At 44.9% G+C, this 18,475-nt stretch overlaps 1 protein-coding gene across 1 annotated transcript in view; it reads right to left on the bottom strand.

Annotated features, from left to right (window-relative positions):
* Positions 1 to 2,092: 2,092 nt before the first annotated feature.
* LOC146775984 (uncharacterized) overlaps positions 2,093 to 18,475 on the bottom strand; it is a 548,205-nt gene continuing 531,822 nt past the window's right edge. Inside the window, exon 7 of the mRNA XM_085640019.1 lies at positions 2,093 to 3,247. Coding sequence (XP_085496145.1) covers positions 3,130 to 3,247 — 118 coding nt within the window. The 3' untranslated portion in view covers positions 2,093 to 3,129. The remainder of the gene's footprint in view (positions 3,248 to 18,475) is intronic.

Here is an 18,475-nt window from a genome sequence, read left to right as displayed (position 1 = left end):
AGCCATGTATCAGGCCCTACGGGCCCCTTTTTCTCCATCTTGAGCTCATTTTGCTCCTGGTGGAGGGTCCTAGTCAGCTCAAGCACTTTCCTCAGTCCTCCTGGCCTGCAAGGTGATTAACTTTGCAGGTGGCTGGTTCCATTGGCTCCCTGCATCAGCCTTTGTCCTATGTTTCCTCTGGAGCTTATCTCCTCCTTGGTGTAGAAGTCCAGTTCTTTCCCCAACTAGTCCTTATGGGGTACCAGCTTCATTGGTCCTGGGCAGAACCCCACTGGTCCTGGTATCAACTACAGGCAGAGTCCTTAGTCCAGATGGATATTAGGGGGGTTCCTCCTTCCAGTTGTCCATGGCTGCCACCTATAGTGCAAGTGTCTAACAGAAAACACAACCAAGAGAGAGCTCCCCCCCCTGAGCAAGACCTTTTAAGTCGGGGCTGGAGGTTCCAGAAGCGTGGCACCTCTGGCCTATCCTTGTGTGCCACATCACCTCTCAGCCCCTACCCCAACTCTCCTGCTCAACCTGGTAAGACTTTTCAAAATGGCGTCACTCAGGAGTCAAAAGCCACATCTGCTCTGGGATCTCAGCTCTGTCCCTCGCTCACATCACTGCAAGGCCTTTCCCACCAAATCTTCCAAGGGAGCCCCCTACTGTGTTGGCTCTAAAGACTGGCGCTCCCTCCTTTGCTCAGTACGCTTGGGCTCGCCCAACCCTGGTACACAGTGAGTGAAGGAATGTTAATTCCTACCTTGTGTGCGGAGGCCTTTGTTCCTGCTACCGGAGGAAAATGTAATTAACTTGGCATAGCAGGGTGACAAAAGGTGTGGGCTTTGATCCTGAGGTGAGTCAGAAAAATAGAACAATCTTGGATGACACATAAGCTGGACAGATATATATTTTGGAACTCTCATTTATGGATTTGGCATACAGATTCCAACCCAGTTTGATACGTCACTAGTCTGTGCAGGCCAAGGGAAAGTGAAGCTGCACTCCAAGGCGGTCTTCCTCAGACGTGTATAATGGAGTGTCACTGCAGGCAAGACAGTACACCACACTGACTTTCCCTAAGAGTGTACACTAACATTATGAGACCTACCCCAGGTCAATATCCAATCTTGCAGAGTCCACTCTGTGCCAGACTACCTGTGCGCATTTACCGTGCTCCACACAACAGGAGTCTTCCATGCACAACCCTCACACATGTGCAAACGTGTTCACATGCAACCAGCCAAGAGCCCCTTACCCTTGCTGCGTTGCCTTATTTAAGGTTTTGTTTGTGATGCAAGTGATTTTGAATTCATCTCCCACTTCAATGCGAAGCTACTGCAGGGTTAGCAGGGTGGGAATTATATGGTCACATTTCATGGTGCCTGTAACAAAGCAAGTCTGGCAGTTTAGACTGCTCTGATTTTGTGTGGGGCGGTGTGGGGGGTGGTAGGTCAAGTATGGAGATAACTGGGTCCTGGGCAACAGATTTTAAATCCTGTTCATCCATGAACTCTTAATGCCTGACAGTGCCTTAGTTGGAGCCTAGCACTCTTGGCCATAGCAGAGATTTACCCCTGAAAGTTAAGCCAGCTATCGAGGAAAAATTCCAGAGACTTGACATACTGGATGATGGGCAGTTTGAAATTCAAGTTGGAAAAGCATGCCATTCACTTGTGGACAGGGGAGTTCTTTCTTTTTGCAGAGATTTTCAGGAGTTATTTTAACAGGATTAAGCTTGAGCTGGTGGGTGAACATCCATTTTTGAATTCTTTCCAGTGTGTTAGAGAGATGGAGGAAGAAGGATGTCATCCAGGGATGACATTTTCATACAGATCAGGGTATTATCATGATATAGGTGGTAAAGATTTAAGAACTACCGATGACCTTACAGAGTGGTTCTAGGCATTACGTTGACAGGGTTCGTGAGAGGATTGAGTATTTCAAAATCCCTTGTAGAAGGCGGACTTTGTTGGATAAAGAACTCTCAATTTACAGTACTTGTGACCAGTTTGTCAGGACTAATTCCTCTATGCTCATTTGTTCATTTAGAGTGTTGTTGAAGGGTGACTAAAACCTTAAAGAAATGAAAAAGACACAGACTCCTCTTGGCAATGCAAAGACAGCTTTTTACTGTTGCGACAGGAAGACAGACTCTCCTCGCACACAGACAGGCAGCTAGTCTCAATTTGACACATCACAACCAGCTTCTTGTATACAAAACTGAACAATAAGAGTTCCAAAAGTTCAATGGTGAATTATTACATCAGTTACAGACTAATACATGCGGATCGTGAGAACTATGAAGTCACCTGCGACCCTTGACTTCAGCCTGATTCAATTCATATGCTTTAGTGCAGTTTCTAACAATGCTTAACAAACTTTATCATTCTTGTGCCTGAGTGCATGTGTATTCATGGAAAATACAACTTTGGTGAAGAATATGCTTTTATCATTGTGCACCTAAGAACTCCGTGTAGTGTAAGCTAATTTAATTTCCTGTACCCATTGCCCAATCAGGTTACAGTTTATTTGGAAACACGAAGTGTATGCCTGTATGTTAAAACCATAAATATTTTCAAGCTTGCTAAACACGAGTTGGTCTTTAACTGCAATCCTTTCAAGTTACCTATACCATTGTGTCATCAAGTGAACTCTTAACCTCCCGCTCGTAGGGTACAGTTGTGGGCTGTCTGCCGATTTCTGTTATTGCGCTATGTTTTGTGTTTTACATTTTCTACTGTGTGTTCATATTTTATATTTCTCATAACAGTGTTGATCAGGTTGAGGTGGTTAACTGTATCAAAGGCATCCTAGAGATGAAGGAGCACAAGTAGATAGGAACTGCAAGAGTCAAGTATGCAGGGGGAATCATCAACAATTTGCAAGAAAGTCACCTCTGTGCCGTGTCCCTTTCTGAACACTGACTGGAAGGTGTCATGACATTTATTTGCATGTATGTGAGATGAAAGTTGGGACATTACACAGCTTTGTAATTTTGGGATGCAATGTTTTTTTTTTAAAGTGTGGAGATTTGACCTGTATTTAAACAGTCAGGCAAGATGCCTTGTTCAAGAGAGGAGTTAACAAGGGTGGACCCGTGGGGTGGAAGCAGGTTGGTGAGATCTTTGTACTCGAGCCAGTTATTTAAACAGAGATGATTAGAGGGTTTGACAGTAGCAATGGTATCCAGTACTCTGAGTTAGGGTCAAAATGCCGCCATGATCGCTGTGCTTTACATGTAGCTTGGTATCTGCAGGATTGCCTGAGGAGGAAGGAGAAGACAGGTCAAAAAATATCACTTTATTCTCAAAGAACTCCACATTGTCGTCACACAGATTCAGGACCCTTAGATGTGGTGTTTAGTGTGGAGTGCTTAATCAGTTTGAAAAGGAGGTTACCTCTGTTCTTGCAGGTGTCCAGGAGAGATCTTCTGTGAGTGGACTTGGCATTGAAAATGCACTACTCTAAGAACATAAAGGAGATTGAAACAGGACACGCAGTATAATGAGAAAGCTCAGACGGATTGACTAATAAAGTGAACTGAAGCCATACGCTAACAAAGATGAAATAACTAACCCCGGTATGAGCCAATGCACACAAGGAAGGAACAATGCAGATAGTTAATTATAACTAAATATACAAGTATCATTCGAGTAACTGACAAATATTGGTGGAGCTGTTGAACAGAAGAACTGTGAAGGTGTAAGGCTCTTAGTTTATAAGTGTTGAGGCTATGACCGAATGTTTATATTACACTGTGTTAATTGCATTGATGAAAATCAAAATAAAGTAAAAACAAATGTTTTTAAAAAAAATCCGCTTTTAGTGTGCCATCTTGCAGTGTGCACCCTTGCAGCGCCAGAGCGGTGGTCATAGCTCAGTGGGCATTGGCATAATGCTCTGGATTACTCTCCTGAGCTCGGCTACTTTTACTCTTGTAGACACGTCTTTGTCTTTTATTCTTCACACAGTACATGTGTCCTTCTTTCCTGTTCAAATGCAGGTATGCAGTGGTATCGTCTCGTTTTCATGTTTTGCAATTTTTTGTCCCGTCATTATTTTACAAGGTCCACAGGCCTAAGGGGTTAAAAAAGTCATTGTTGTCAACATCTGGTTCTGGTCACCCTTCTTAGCGTTTCTCTTTGAGTTAAGGTATTCAGAAAAATCTTGCATTATTATACGCGTTTCTGCATTCCATGTTGGTGCATACTAATTTTATTTTTTTTATGTGGTGAAGCTCACTTTATGTGTTGTATACTGAGCTGTGTTTATTTATTTTTCACCTCCTCGGCGGGTGGATCGGCTGCCATATTTTTATATGATATCTATTTCTTAATGGGCAGCCTAAAGAGTGGGATTATTTAGGTGTTATCACATCATGGAAAGGAGCTATTCAAACAATGCCTCTATTATAATTTTCAGTCATCCTTTTCCTGGTGGTGGATAGACATATTTCAGATTGTTTTCTTTAATTTGAATATTAGGGGAAAATCCTTATTAGGAATAACTACCAGCGTTGCTGCTTCGTGAGCTCTTCTTTGTATCTTTTGGTGCTTAAGCTACATTAGTTAACTTGTGCATTTCTACCCTCCCTTTGATGATCACTGTGATTATGTTTCTTGTTTACTGTATGAAGCACTTGCCTTTATGTGGTGGTTTCCATTTGCTTATTATATCAGCAATTCATAATTACGTTTTTGGTGCCTATGTCGTTTCTGCTATTTATATGACTATTGCTGGTTGATAGCTGTATTATTGTAGTTCACTTCAGTTCCACTTTTGGTAATAGTGATCAAGGAGAGCCACAAGAGTCAGGATCCATGATGTGTGCAAACAGCACCTCTGAGCCAGCTGAGCAGTGGTGCCACTCCTCCTCACATCTCTACCATCCTGCTACTGTGGCTGGCTCGGCCAGGCAGCCATGTCAGAAGGAAGGTGCTGCTGAAATGAAGGGAAGGTCACTTTTTCTATGTTCAGTCCAGCAACATCACTGGCAGCAGTATTGTCATGGTGGAGCCCAGGAGTAAGTCGGTGGAGCTCTTCCTGCCGCTGTATTTTTCCCAGATGCAATAACCGCAATTGAAAGCAGAAAGGTGGCTCATCTGCAGCATCTTCAGTGGGAAGAAGGGTCTAAGGGTCTCCTTAACAAATGAGAAGGGTGAGGCACTGCACATAAGCACAGACAGGTGGGAGATGTTGTTAGAAGCAGCAAGCTCCTGTTTTTTTTCAGAGGGGTCTGAGCTCTACCAGGTCATCAGAGGGGGGGAGTCCACATCCTGCCCAGGCTTGTCAGTTGCAGAGGGGGCTTTAGAACTTGCAGAAGACATCCACCCTTCCATAAAGCACCCAAGAGCACAACTCCTGTGACCTCTCCATACATCTGATTACCTGCTACCTGCTGGTCCTTCACCCTCCTCCCTCCATCTGTGCTTCTTCTTCCACCTCCACCTTCTTTGCTGCCTCACCCTTCTACATCCAAAAATCTTTCTTCTTTCACTGTCCTTCCACCCGTCACTGATGCTCCTTTACTGTACTCCCACCTGGCATCTTCACTGTGCTCAGCCCATCATTGTTCCTCCTTCACCATTCCTGCTACCTATTGTGTTTACTGTTTCACTCTTTATTTACTTGCTCTTTAGTGCTCCTTCACTATCCTTTCTCCAGCCATATGTACTCTTTCACTCTCCACCGGCCATCTTTGCCCTTTCACCCTTCTGCCAACCTTTTGCTGCTCTACCCTCCTCCCACCGGCTGTTTGCACCTTCACATTTTTCCACCTGCCATCTGTGCTCATTCGCCCTTCTCCCACCTGGCAGCTGTCCTCCTGCACCCACCTACTTTGGTATTTGTTAACATATTGTAGACATTCCAGCCATGACAGTGGCAATGTGTTTTTATTTTTTTAACACAAATGCTTTCTCCGGCCTCAACTTGTGGGGTTTATGTAGGCTCTCTGCATCCATTGAACTCTTCATACTTAATTTCTTGCAGAAGTCTACCTATAAACTCACTAATTCATCTATGTACTCGCTCCATATTTATATATGCACTCCCTCATTCATTAATTTATAAAGTCATTGACACCCGTGGCGGCTGTCATGTTCCTAGGGTGGTGCAGCGGGAGTAAAAAAATGTTTTTTTTTAATTAAATACTTACCTTGCGGTGCAAAACAATGTCCTCCTCCACTGATCATCTCCCATCCAGGCAGGCCCCAAAATGGAGTGGGAGTAAAAAAAAAAAGATTTTTTTTTTTTAATTAAACACTTACCTTGAGGCACGGCACAATTTCCTCCTCCACTGGTCATCTCCCTTCCAGGCAGGCTCCAATATGGGACCAGGAAACTGCGCTAACCAATCCTGGCGCTACTCTCACAGCATGAGAGCAGCTCCAGGATTGGTTGGAGCGGCCGCTCTCAACGCTTCTAAGATTGCTGGAGGCCTGCAATTTCTCCAATCTAGCTGTCTAAGATAGCTAAATTAGAGAACTTTAAAATGCTCATGTCTGGCTGGCCGGCCCAAGACGGCCGGCCAAAGAGACATGTGTATTTTAAAGCGCACAGCTCCCTGGGCGTGCCACTCAGCAATGCCGCACTCGCCCACCCATCCTGTCACTCAGTTCGGGATGAGTCGGGTGCGCAAAAGTACAACGGAAATAAATAAACTTTATTACCGTTTTATTTTTCAGCTCTGCCCTGTAGGGCGATGCTCCTCCGCTCAAACGGAGGAGCCACGCCTAACTGACACATTCTCTTACCCACTCAGCCACCCCAATAACCATACTCTTACACAAACCTGCAGATCAATGAAAAAGTAATTTCACTTATAAAACAGCCAGACCAATTGGCTTTGCCATATGTGTTTGATTTTGATGCTTTTGACACACTCTGCTTATGGCCTATCAACGTCTTTGTCGTTGAAACACTGGTGAACTCTAGATTTGATTTTCACAATTTGATTGCTGCTAGTAACTGTCTCTCTAGTAAAAGTTCTTCAGCACGTCTACAAGAACAGAGACCACTTGATCTCTGGTGTAGTGAAGATATGGCATTCCCGGCGGACATTGCTAAGTTAGCGCAAGTTAGTAAATGCTTAGCCGCCAATTGCGCTTTTGCACACGTTCCTACGTGGCTCAGTTCTCGTAAATATTCTGCTTGCTCCTTTTCACATGAGAACCGTCTCCCTTTCCCACATTTAGCTGTACGCTCTGCTCCTAGACTGCACAGCGTGTTCAAGGTTGAAAAACAATGTATGCTGTTGATTCACTTTGGTCAGTCCCACACCCATAGACATAAGATGGAACACAGCTGCGCTACTGAAAATCGGGTGCCTTTAATATGGCATCACATGCATGAAAAGGCACTTGGAGAAACACATTCCAACGAAGAAGAGCTGTGCTTGTCCGGAGATGTAAAGCCTTTGCATCTATCTTGGAGGTATGGGGTCCCCCTGACAAAGTCTAGAAGTCTTCTATAATTATAATAAACTAGCTCATAGCACGGGGGAGCGTGGTAAGGCGCTATAGTCCAGATTCCACTGTCATTATAACATGATCTCCTCTTTTGTGCTTTATGGACTTGTAACAATGCTAATTATATTGTTCTTATGCATTTTGCTGCTAGTATTGGCTCGTGTACTGCATTATAGAGCACGTTAGTTAAAATAAACATTTTACACTATACAGCGTCTCTGATTTCTCAGGCAAGGGAAAAGTATGAGTGTTTGAACAAAAGAGTGTTCTTATTCCTGCGAATCCTGAGAGGGCCGAAGTGGCATGTTCTAGGATGTCTAATCATTGGTAGCTTCGATGTAGTTCGGAGAACGAATGAGACACTATAGCTAGTCGGATTGGGGTTCTGGGCACTAAGGTGGGTTTTCTGGTACACCACTACACACCGAGGTCCTGGTTTCCTACGCATAGTTCTGTATATTTTCAGAATCTCTGCAACACTGGTACTTTGAAAGGTGGCTCTGTGCTCTAATTAGGCCTCTGCAACATTTTTATCACGTTCTCGAATTTCACAACTGGAGCATCAGTTACCTTTTTATAGGGCAGCTTTCAAAACTGCATCCACGTTATGTGTACTTATTATTTCCATTCTGGTCAGATTTAAGGAGCGATCTTAGTTTTGCTTGCCATCATTACCAGCATAGTTTGTCTGCAAAATCCAACAGCTTTAATCCCACTTCCACAGGACTACCAGTATGGCCTTCCACTACCTCATACAGATAGGCACAACCGCATCCGGCACTGTAGACACCCAAACTGCAGCCAGAACATACTCCTACAACTAAAAAACAATACAGATTTGATTGCCAGGTTCAGGTTTTCTGATCGATCGTGCAAGCGCAGAGTGTTATTGTCTGTCTTTTATTTCCATGTTGTGGAAAGGTTAGACTTGGCATCTTTGGCGTGGTTTCTCCTGAACTTTTGCCTCTACCTCCTGTATTTTTGATGCTGTGCTGTATTTCGTTTTTGCTGGCTTAGATGCTTTGGGCATTTTGCTACTGCTGATCAGTGTCAAAGTGGAAGTGCTCCCTGGGTAAATTGTTTTTTTTAAATTTATTTATTTTTTTATTTTTATTTTAGTCCTCATAAGCCTCTTTATCAAAAAGAAAAAACATACGTTCTTTCCCTTTGCACATCTTGATGGGCACCTGACACCTTTGCCCCCTTATGCTTTTGGCAATACGGGTAGGTATAGATGGAAATAGAAAACAGAGAAGGAGGAATCATGTGAATTTGTCTGCTTTTTTTCTCTCTCACTTTCCGCCAAGCAGAACCAAATCTCCAATCCCAAAAACCCGAATGCCGAGCGAGGCTAATAAGGCATAATCATAGGACCATTAAGAAACTACCTGTTATCGTTTAAATTATTACACCATTCAGTAAAAGGGAGCCAAAAATGTACATCTCTAGTACTCTTCCCATCTAAAGTGGCTATATAATTAGGTGAGTTTAACAGATTATCTAAATTTGGGGAGAGAGGGGACACGCATAATTTACAGATTTCTCTCCGTGCAAGCAATGCAATGTAAAAGATAAGTCTCGCCTGATCTTTAGTAATTTTTACTTCAGGCTCTAATTGCCCAAAGATGAAAAATAGAACGCTTACCTTAACTTGCAGCTTAAGCATTTGGGATAACGCCTCGGTTACTTCGTTCCAATTAGATTGCAACTCTACACATTCTAAAAACATGTGGACATCATCTACCTTCATTTTACCGCATTTTGGGCAAGGGACTTCACCTCTCCTCCCAAACTTTGACAGCTTCCAAGGTGACCAGTACCAGTATGCTCTATGGATAGAAAAGAGATGGTTTCTTCTCAGGTGCGCAGGCTTAATTGATTTAAATAGCATAGCCATAGATACTTGCCAGTACTTTCCCAGCGATGATTCCGGCAAGTGTTCTCCCCACAACTCCATTGGAAGCGTGAAATCTCCATCTTCGGATTCCACCAGTAACCAATAGATCATCGCCACCTCCTTTTTTTGACGCAGTTGCAGCTTCATTCTAAACTCTAGCTCATTTTGTTCCCCTATTTTTGTTTGTGGATCAGCAAACCAGCTCTGAATTTGCATGTATTTAAAACAGGAGAGTCTAAAGTTTGTAAGCTGGCTACAGCTCTCCCAAGAGATAAGTCTCCCATCATTTATTAGCTGATCCCATTGTCTGAGGCCTCCCTGTAATAGGGGTTTAGCCAGGCTGTCTTTTGTCCACTTTGGAGAACCGGGGCTATCGCAAATAGGGGCTAAAAGACTATGATAAGGAATTTTCAAAGTTCTTCTCACATTATACCAAGTCTCTGCAAACCCCTTCAAGATCTTCAGCCTGACCTTTTTAAAGAATTTGGGGTTAGCATACTTAAAAATGAACCCCTCCTTACCCCCCGGCTCTAGGTTCGCTATTGTGGTCCATAAGCCTCCTGCGATTGAGGGATTAGGTGAGTTAAAAAGATACTTTCCATTCTTCAAAAGAAAAGCCCATGAATAGAAGAGGAGATCTGGTATGGCAATTCCTCCTTTCTCAATCCTTCTTCGTAGCTTCTTTCAAGCTATTCTTGGTCCTATACTTGCCCATATAAACGAACCCAAGTCCCCTTGTAGTTTCTTTAGCCAAAGCGTTTTAAAAGGTAGGTATTGCATCGAAAAGAAGAGTAACCTTTGGAAGACTGACCATTTTAATCAAGTTGCTTCTTCCAAAAATTGATAATTGGAGGTGAGACCAGGATTTCAAAAGTTTAGTAATCTCCATCCGAACTTTGTCGAAATTAAGTTTCACTATTTTGTCGATGTCATGCGATATCATTACTCCCAAGTATCTAATCTCGTCCTTCCCAGATGCCCCCTGTATATTCCAAGTCATGACTTCGGACTTATCTTCATTAACGTTATACCCTGAGGCCACCCCAAAGTCAGTTGTTAAGGTCTTTAAACGCGGCCAGGTTTTCCTTATATTTGTGGAGAGGATCACTATATCATCGGCGTAAAGCCCCATTTTTTTCTCACAGCCTGCAAACCTAAAAGGCTGAATTTCTAGATCTTCTCTGATCTTCCTTGCCAAAGGCTCTATATATAAGTTGAAAAGCAAAGGCGATAGAGGGCACCCCTGCCTCGTTCCTCTTGATATTTTTATTGGTTGAGACAAGGAGCCATTAATTAGAATCCTAGCCTGGGGAGCTTTATAGAGACCAGCCAGAGCATTACAGAAATTTGTACCTAAGTTCAGGGATGTAGTCACTTCCTTCAGACATATGCAATTTACCCGGTCAAAATCCTTGGTAGCATCCAGGGCCACCAAGGCTAAAGGAAGATGGTAAGTAGATGCTAGGTCAATCGTGGCAATCAGTGAAAAGGTCAGATCTTTCAAAAACCTTCCCCGAGTAAAACCTTTTTGGTCCTCATGAGTTAAATCAACCATCAGCCCATTTAGCCTATCCGCCAGAATCTTCGTGTAGATCTTATAATCACTATTTAGCAAGGAAATGGGACGATATGAGTCGCATTTTTTGGAGCATTTTCCAGGTTTCAATATCAAGGCTATCGTGGCTTCCTTCCAGGAGGCTGGCATGACCTTATGTTCAATATATAGCTCGTTGAACAATTTAGTTAAGATGGGAGCTAAAGTGTCTGCCAAGATTTTATAAACCTCTTGTGGCATGCCATCTGGCCCTGGGGCCTTGCCCTTCTTTAAGTGCTCCATTATATTACCCACTTCCTGAACCTTTATTTTAGCATTGAGAAAGTCTGCTTTTTCCCTTGTCAAGGAGTTTCCCATACCTGGTCTTACCCATTTACTAAGAGTATCTTCAGATGGCATAAGATCTTCCTTATATACTCTACTAAAATGATTTTGAAAAACTCGCTGAATCTTTTCGCTATCCTCAATTAGGCTGCCTGTTTGTTCACAAATAATTTCCTCAACCCTATTTCTCAGTTGTTCTTTTTTTGCCTTCCATGCTAAAAGTTTACCACACCCTTCGCTGTATTCAAAGTGTGCCATTTGACTGGCTTCCCATCTCTTTCTCACCCTCTCTTGCATTACCGTGGATAAATTGACCTTCTGTTGTATCAGTTCTTGAAGCATTCTTGTCCTCATCTGCTCGTCTATGCTAGGGTCCCTTAATTATTTTTCTAAGGACCAGATCTTTTCCTCCTGTGCTGTTACTTCTTTATGATAATTTCTCCTTTTCTCAGCCGCTAGAGCCCCTAGCCTCCCCCTCAGAAACGCCTTAAAAGCATCCCAAGCAGTCCCAGGGGCCACTGATCCCCAATTGATCTAAAAAACTCTTCTGTATCTTTTTTAAGAGCTTGTACCACCTCCTCCTCCAATAGAATTGTGCGGTCTAAAGTCCATCTGGACTGGGCCGCAACCCCCCTGGCCTCTAATGTAAGCATTACCGCTGAGTGGTCTGACAGATGGGCTCCGATATGCTCAACCAGTTGCACCTCATCTTTAACCTTACAATCCACTAAAAAATAATACATTCTGGACTGGTGTCTATACTTTTTGTTGAAGAAAGTAAAGGCCTTTTTTTCCCCTGCTTTCTGCCTCCAAATATCAAGCAACCCTTGTTGTTCCATCATTTGTTTAATTAGTCTAAGCATATTAGGGTTGGTCTGAGCTTTACTACACATAGACCTATCCAAAACATTATTCAATACAACATTAAAGTCACCAGCCAGACTGATTGGGTCAGATGAGTTTAAAAGCCTCGCCCAAAGATCTTGCAAGGGTATCACATCATCATGATTTGGCCCATAATAACCTGCTATCGTAAATGACCTAGCTGAGATTTTAACTTTAGCTACTATCCAGTCAGTCAGTCAGTCAAAAACACTTTATTCGATTAGTTAAAATCATAAAAGTACAGAAATTCATAAAAGCATAGGCCATGACATAATCAATAAAAAATATGGTTACAATAAAATCATATAATAAAACAACATGCAACATTTTTAAAAATCATTAGAAAATTACTCATATGATGCCCAAGCTAGAAGATTGTTTCGCCTTACAGCGCATAGCAGCCACCAAAAAATTTGCCACACTAAAGATAATGCGAGTACTACTCAGCTGTTGAAGAAACAGCAGGGCAGGTCTAACTTGTGAGAAGCCAGCTTCCTTTAGAATTGGAAGTAAGTATTTTTTACGGCTAGCAGAATAAAACTCGCAAAACATAATACAATGCAACGTATCCTGACATGAAAAGTCATCACAGTGGCATGGTATGCTGCATTCGGGCTTGCCCCACAGAGGATAAGAGCCAAGTGAGTAGTGAATCAGATTGAATCTAAAACGCAGTAATAAAAATCTATGGAAAGGATTTGAAACAATGCTTAGATAGGGTTCCAGCGAAGGAGACGAGAGAAGCAAAAAATGTGCTCTCACATTTGGTTTTCGAAGTTCCGTCTCCTCGCGGTCCATAGTAAGTCTATCTAAAAAAGACTGCCTGGTCCATGCAATATCTGCTTTAACTATGAGAGATGGAGACGAAAAAGCTCAGGGCGCCCCATGCTAGAGAACGCCACTCTAATGTACTCTAGCCAGGGGATTCTATTAGCATGATCTAAGGCTAAAACATCACTCAGGATCTGATGATTAAGGGAGATTTCCTGGTTTAACCAGGTTTTCACCCAAAATAACAATGGAGCCAACTTCAATTTATCAGAAACATAACCCAAACCAACCTCCGCATGAATAGAAAAAACAGGTGTTGATTGGGGAACTGATAGCAAAGAACGCAGGAATCTATTTTCTGCAACTTGAATCATGTCCTGTGTAACATAGCCCCACAGAGCCGCGCCATAAGTGGCGATAGCCAGGCTTTTTGCAGTATAGACCTTCAACAAGGCCTCCATTGGCCTTGCCCCCAGCTTCTTAGCAAAGCTGATCACAGCTGAGGAAGACCTGGCTACAGAGTTGCGTTTAAGTTTAATTTGTGGGCCCCAGGAGCCATTCTCATCAAAGAGAACTCCCAGATAGCAGAAGACCTTAACCCTGGAAATCTCTTCCCCGTTGCAAAATAGGGATCTAGACTTTGGCTTTTTACGTTGTTTCCCCACAACCATAAAGTGAGATTTTTTAATATTCACTCTAAGATCCAGGGCAGCCATGAATGTACCAAAGGCATCCAACAATCTCTGAAGCCCCACCGCCGTGCGGGCCAACAAAACAGCGTCATCCGCGTATAGAAGAACTGGTACAACCAGTTCCCCCACGCGCGGCGCATCAGCTCTCGGGACCCCCAGAGACCCTTCCAGGCCGTTAATATAAATTGTAAAGAGGAGTGGGGCAAGGATACACCCCTGCCTCACCCCTCTCTCCGCCCTAAAGTGCTTCGTGCATTTCCCATCCTGTGTGACCCTCACAGATGCGGATAGATCCTGATGCAAGGTTGCAAGAAAACTTACTAAGGGCGGGTCAATACCCAGATCCAGCATGATTTGCCAGAGCTTGGACCGGTTGACCAAATCAAAGGCGGAGGACAGGTCCATGAAAGCCATGAAAAGGGACCCGTCCTTCGCCACCGTATATTTGCTGATTAAAAGCTGAAGATTTAGACACTGGTCCAAAGTCCCCCTTTTTGGTCTAAAACCGTATTGCAGATTAGATAAAATACCTCGGCTATCTAAGGCATCCCTGAGTTTACCAAGTAAGACCCTGCCCAAGATCTTAACTGCAGAGTCTAGCAGGGAAATAGGTCTGTAGCACGAGGGGTCATCACGTTGGCCCTTTTTAAAAATGGGTATAATAAGAGCAGTTGCCCATGAGGCTGGAAACCTATAGCTTGAGACGGCGTTAAAAACATTAACTAGGATCCTTGCCCAAACATTAGGAGAAGAGGCGAAAAGGTCGGCTGGTACACCATCAGGGCCAGGTGCCTTATTACTAGCTGACTCCTTAATTGCCATTTCCACATCCCCCTGCTCAAAGACTAGGGAAGACAAGGAGCAGGCTACAGAGGGAAGAAGACCACTATTAGCGCTAGCGCCACAGGTCCCATAGATTTTACTAAAATGGTCATACCAAAGCTCGTCCTGGATGACACAGTCCTGGGTGGTACCCTCAACATCTGAGAAGAATGGGTTACTTATTGTGGCCCAGAACTTACCGCTGTCCCGAAGGACATCAATAGATAGAAGATTATTCCAGGCTTCTGATTTTATTGCCTTTTTCCTATTAGCAATGGCCGCTTTATAGGCCCTTCTCGCGTGTGAGATTTCTCCCCGATCCCTAGGGCTCTTTTTTAGTGCATCATACAAAATCCTATGCGCCCTAGAGCAACTCCCATCAAACCATCTAGGGGGATTACTGTTGTTTCGACGGGAATTAGTGGAAGTCAGATCCCTAGAAATCTGTGCGCAGATGGCCTCAAAGGCCCCGACCACCTCCTCTGCTGTCGAATGTTGGTTCAAACAGGTGGTCCATGGCCCATCCATCTTAGCACACAACTCCTGTAAAAAGGAGGCAGGGGCCACCTTAGCCCATTTAACCCTGCGACCCTGATCTTTCACAATCAGGGAAAGGTCTCTTGGACAGGGAAGGTGCATTACGCCCAAGCTCTTCGGCAGGGCCACCTCTAAAAATACCGGATTGTGGTCACTATGTACAGATGGAATAACTGAATGAGCTAGAACCCTAGCTAAGACGCCAGAGGATAAAAAGAAGTAGTCGATTACTGAGCCCAGGATCGAGCCTTTAAAAGTAGAGGCCCTACCTCCAGCCTCTATGATATTAGATTCAAAGATGTTAGTTGTGGCGAGGAGAACCTCAAGGGCCTCCCCCTGCTTAGTATGCTCGAAATGTGGAGCCACAGCGTCTACCGGCCCCTCATAGACATCAAGCCCCTTTAGGTAACACTCGTCAACGCAAGGATGAATATTAAAATCGCCCATAAGGACGAACTCGAAACCGGTGTTTTGTTTCTGACTATATTCCAACATAAAAGTTTGCAAGGCAGCCACATGTTGTGTAAGATCAGCACCTTCTCTTGCATTATAAAAATTAATTAATAAAAGTTTCAAAGTGTGGGAAACCAGCCATTCAACACAAAGTAAATTGTTAGAGTCAGTAGCCAACCGGGTGAAAGTACCCGTCAGGTGTAGTGACAAAAGAAACAATAAACCCCCTTTGGGACGACCAGCCCCCCCTGTAACAGCCGGAACGACAAAGCTGGAGTAGCCATCCACACAAATATTGCTAGAGGGGTCCCACGTTTCCTGGATGGCAATAATATCATGTTTACCTAAAAAATCCAACCATGATGGGTCCGCTTTTTTAGAGCTTATCCCAGCCACGTTCCAACTCAGCAATTTACAACTGGCCCCACCAGGAGAGTAGTCCAAACAGGGATCAGATGTCTGAACCAGGTCTGGCAGTCAATCATTAGTTGTCAAGTCTGACAGTGGGGAATAGTAATTGTTCAGGGTCAAAATGGGAGGCTGTGGTGGTAAAACGTTCTGAGGAGGTAGGGAAACTACAGGCATATGCGGAGCTCCATAATTATGAGTCCCTCCCAGGTAAGGCACTCTTGGGAAAGAGTGAGGCTTCAAGGGTGGGGGTGGGATATACTTGGTGTTGCGGGGTAAAACCCGATGATTGTGTAACCCAGGGAGGGGTAGAGGGGCAGGTTGGTAGAAAAACCCCAGGGGGACTGCTCTCATATCCCCCTGCCTGATCTCAGACCCATCCCAAAACAGACTGTCAGCAATATTTGGTCTATTAAAGTTAACGATTACACAATCCCCCATCAATCGCTTTGGGCGTCGTCCCACCCACCCCACCCTTCTAGCCATAATGATGTTTGAAGAAAAATCCCGCCCACCACAACTACGCATAGTACACCATGATCTAGTAAACCTCAGTAGGTCATGCGTAGATTCCATTACGCCCGTTTGGAGCGGGGGGACCCCAACAAAAACGGCTACCAGGGGGGCTGATTCCGGAGGTAGATCAAGTGTAACCTGACTGCCCTTTTCCTGTATCAAGGTCCTTACTACGGGCTGAGGAACATCAATGCCAGCCCCGCCCACCAAGTGGCTATTTGTAAGGGTGGTTTGTAACGGATGTGGGGTAGGAGCGGAGGGAACCAATGCCGACTCTCTACAAGTGGGAAATCCAACCTTTGGGGGGCATGATTGTAATGATGACCCAGAGGGGATACCTCTCTCTAATCTGGATTGGGGATCTAACCCCACCCTGATCCCCACCTGCTGTTGATGAAGCTCCTTAATGGACGCTACCAAGCTGGAACATTTTTTAAGCAGAGCTGCTACACAAGCATTAAGTGTTTCCACAATGTCTTTCGCAATGCCAACCAGTAAGGGTTCCACCCGAGATGCAATTAGTTTTTCTAGGATGGCCGCCATGGGGGGCCCTAGATGCTCCTCAGAGGTCAATACTGGTGCAGGTTTAAGCCGTTTCGTACACTTCTTCTTAGAGTTTCTCACAGCTCCCGAAGTGGCATAAGCCTGAGGCTCTGATTGAACCACCAGACCCTGGGTACAAGACACAGGCTCATGTATAATTGGCGGATTAGAAATTACGACAAGGGGCTCCAAGGGGATACTTGGTGTGACCACTCCCACACTAGGGTCACAAGGCAAGATAGGAGGTACCAGTCCAAGTTCCAGTTCGGCATTGGCAATTTCCTTAGATAGCACCCCAACAGCAGACGACAAATATGAGATAATACAGTCAGATTTGCGGGGCACTTTCGCTTTCTTCCCTCTCCCTTCTAGGGATGCTGCTTGTTTGCGCTTACCCATTGTGTGGCGTTAAGGGGGTGGCCCGTCCCGGCCTCCTTCGGGCTCTGACGGGCGCGGACGGGCCCGCCCTTCGCCCGGGCAGCGCCCGGGCACGCCCGCGCGCGTCCCGCGCTGCGGGGCACCAGCGGCACTGAAGTAGGGGCCAGGCGCTGCCTGATGACAGCAGCGGCGAGCGCCTGGCGCAAGGACTTCTGGGGGCTGTAGTTCTGCAGCGCTGGCCGCTCCCCTCGCGACGGTGCCGGTAAGTTATTTGGCTGGGTTAGCACTGCTCCCTCGCCCAAGCCGTTCCCCTCACGGCGTCCTCTGAAGTTCTTGGTACGGGTACTGGTACTGGCTCACATCAGACAGGCTCCCACTACAGGCGCGTCCCCCCAAGCCTTTATTTCCCCTTCTGCTGGAGCCTCATAGGGAAGATTACTGGGTCAAAACAGCCGTCCTGAAGCTGTCCTGAGCGAGCAGGGAAGATCAGAGGAGAGCAGCCCGCCCCCGGCACAACCGGCGCTGCCCCGGTCACTCAGCGCTCTCAGCAGCAATGCCAGCAGCCGAGTAAGTGAAGCAATTCAAAAGTGTGGGCCGAAATCCAGGCAGGTCCGGAGCAGCGCACCCGCCTCCTCTTTGCCGCCCTCAATTAAACTAATCAAAGCGCGTCCGCCGAATTCACTCCATCGCCGAGTTCTCGCTGAGCCTCACACCCTCCTTCACGCCGCCATCCCATTACAACTGAATTTGCTTTTGCCTTTCACCTCGCTTTTCAGCCAGGCACAGCTACTATCCATCTGCCTGCTTTGTCAGAAGAAAAGGAGTCTAGACTAGCTTGAGCCCCATGCTTAAATAGGATCGCCACCCCTTTAGTTACTGCTGTCTGAGCTGTACATGCTGTGCCACCCATTTCACGGTCTTAAATAACTCTACTGCCTCCTTCTCAGTCAGATGGGTTTCCTGAAGTATAATGATACGGGCTGGAGAATCCTTCAAATATTCCTCCTACTTCTGACCCGTAGGCCATTTACATTCCAGGACAATATTTTTGTATTTCCGCCTTTCTTACTACCCATCTCCTAATACTATTAAGAAACCAAATCATATAAAAAAATTAAAAGAGGTTATAGAGGACTTATTTTTTATGATTTTTTCCCGCTGCTCCCCACCCTGTGCATTTCCCTCCCATAGAGAACCCCCACCCCATATCCTCAATGACCAATAGGTCATCTGGATTTTC

This window comes from Triturus cristatus, chromosome 12 (genome assembly GCF_964204655.1).
Source record: "Triturus cristatus chromosome 12, aTriCri1.1, whole genome shotgun sequence".
Lineage (NCBI taxonomy): Eukaryota > Metazoa > Chordata > Amphibia > Caudata > Salamandridae > Triturus > Triturus cristatus.
The sequence above is the reverse complement of the archived record's forward strand: the minus strand, read 5'-3'. Positions and strand labels throughout refer to the sequence as shown.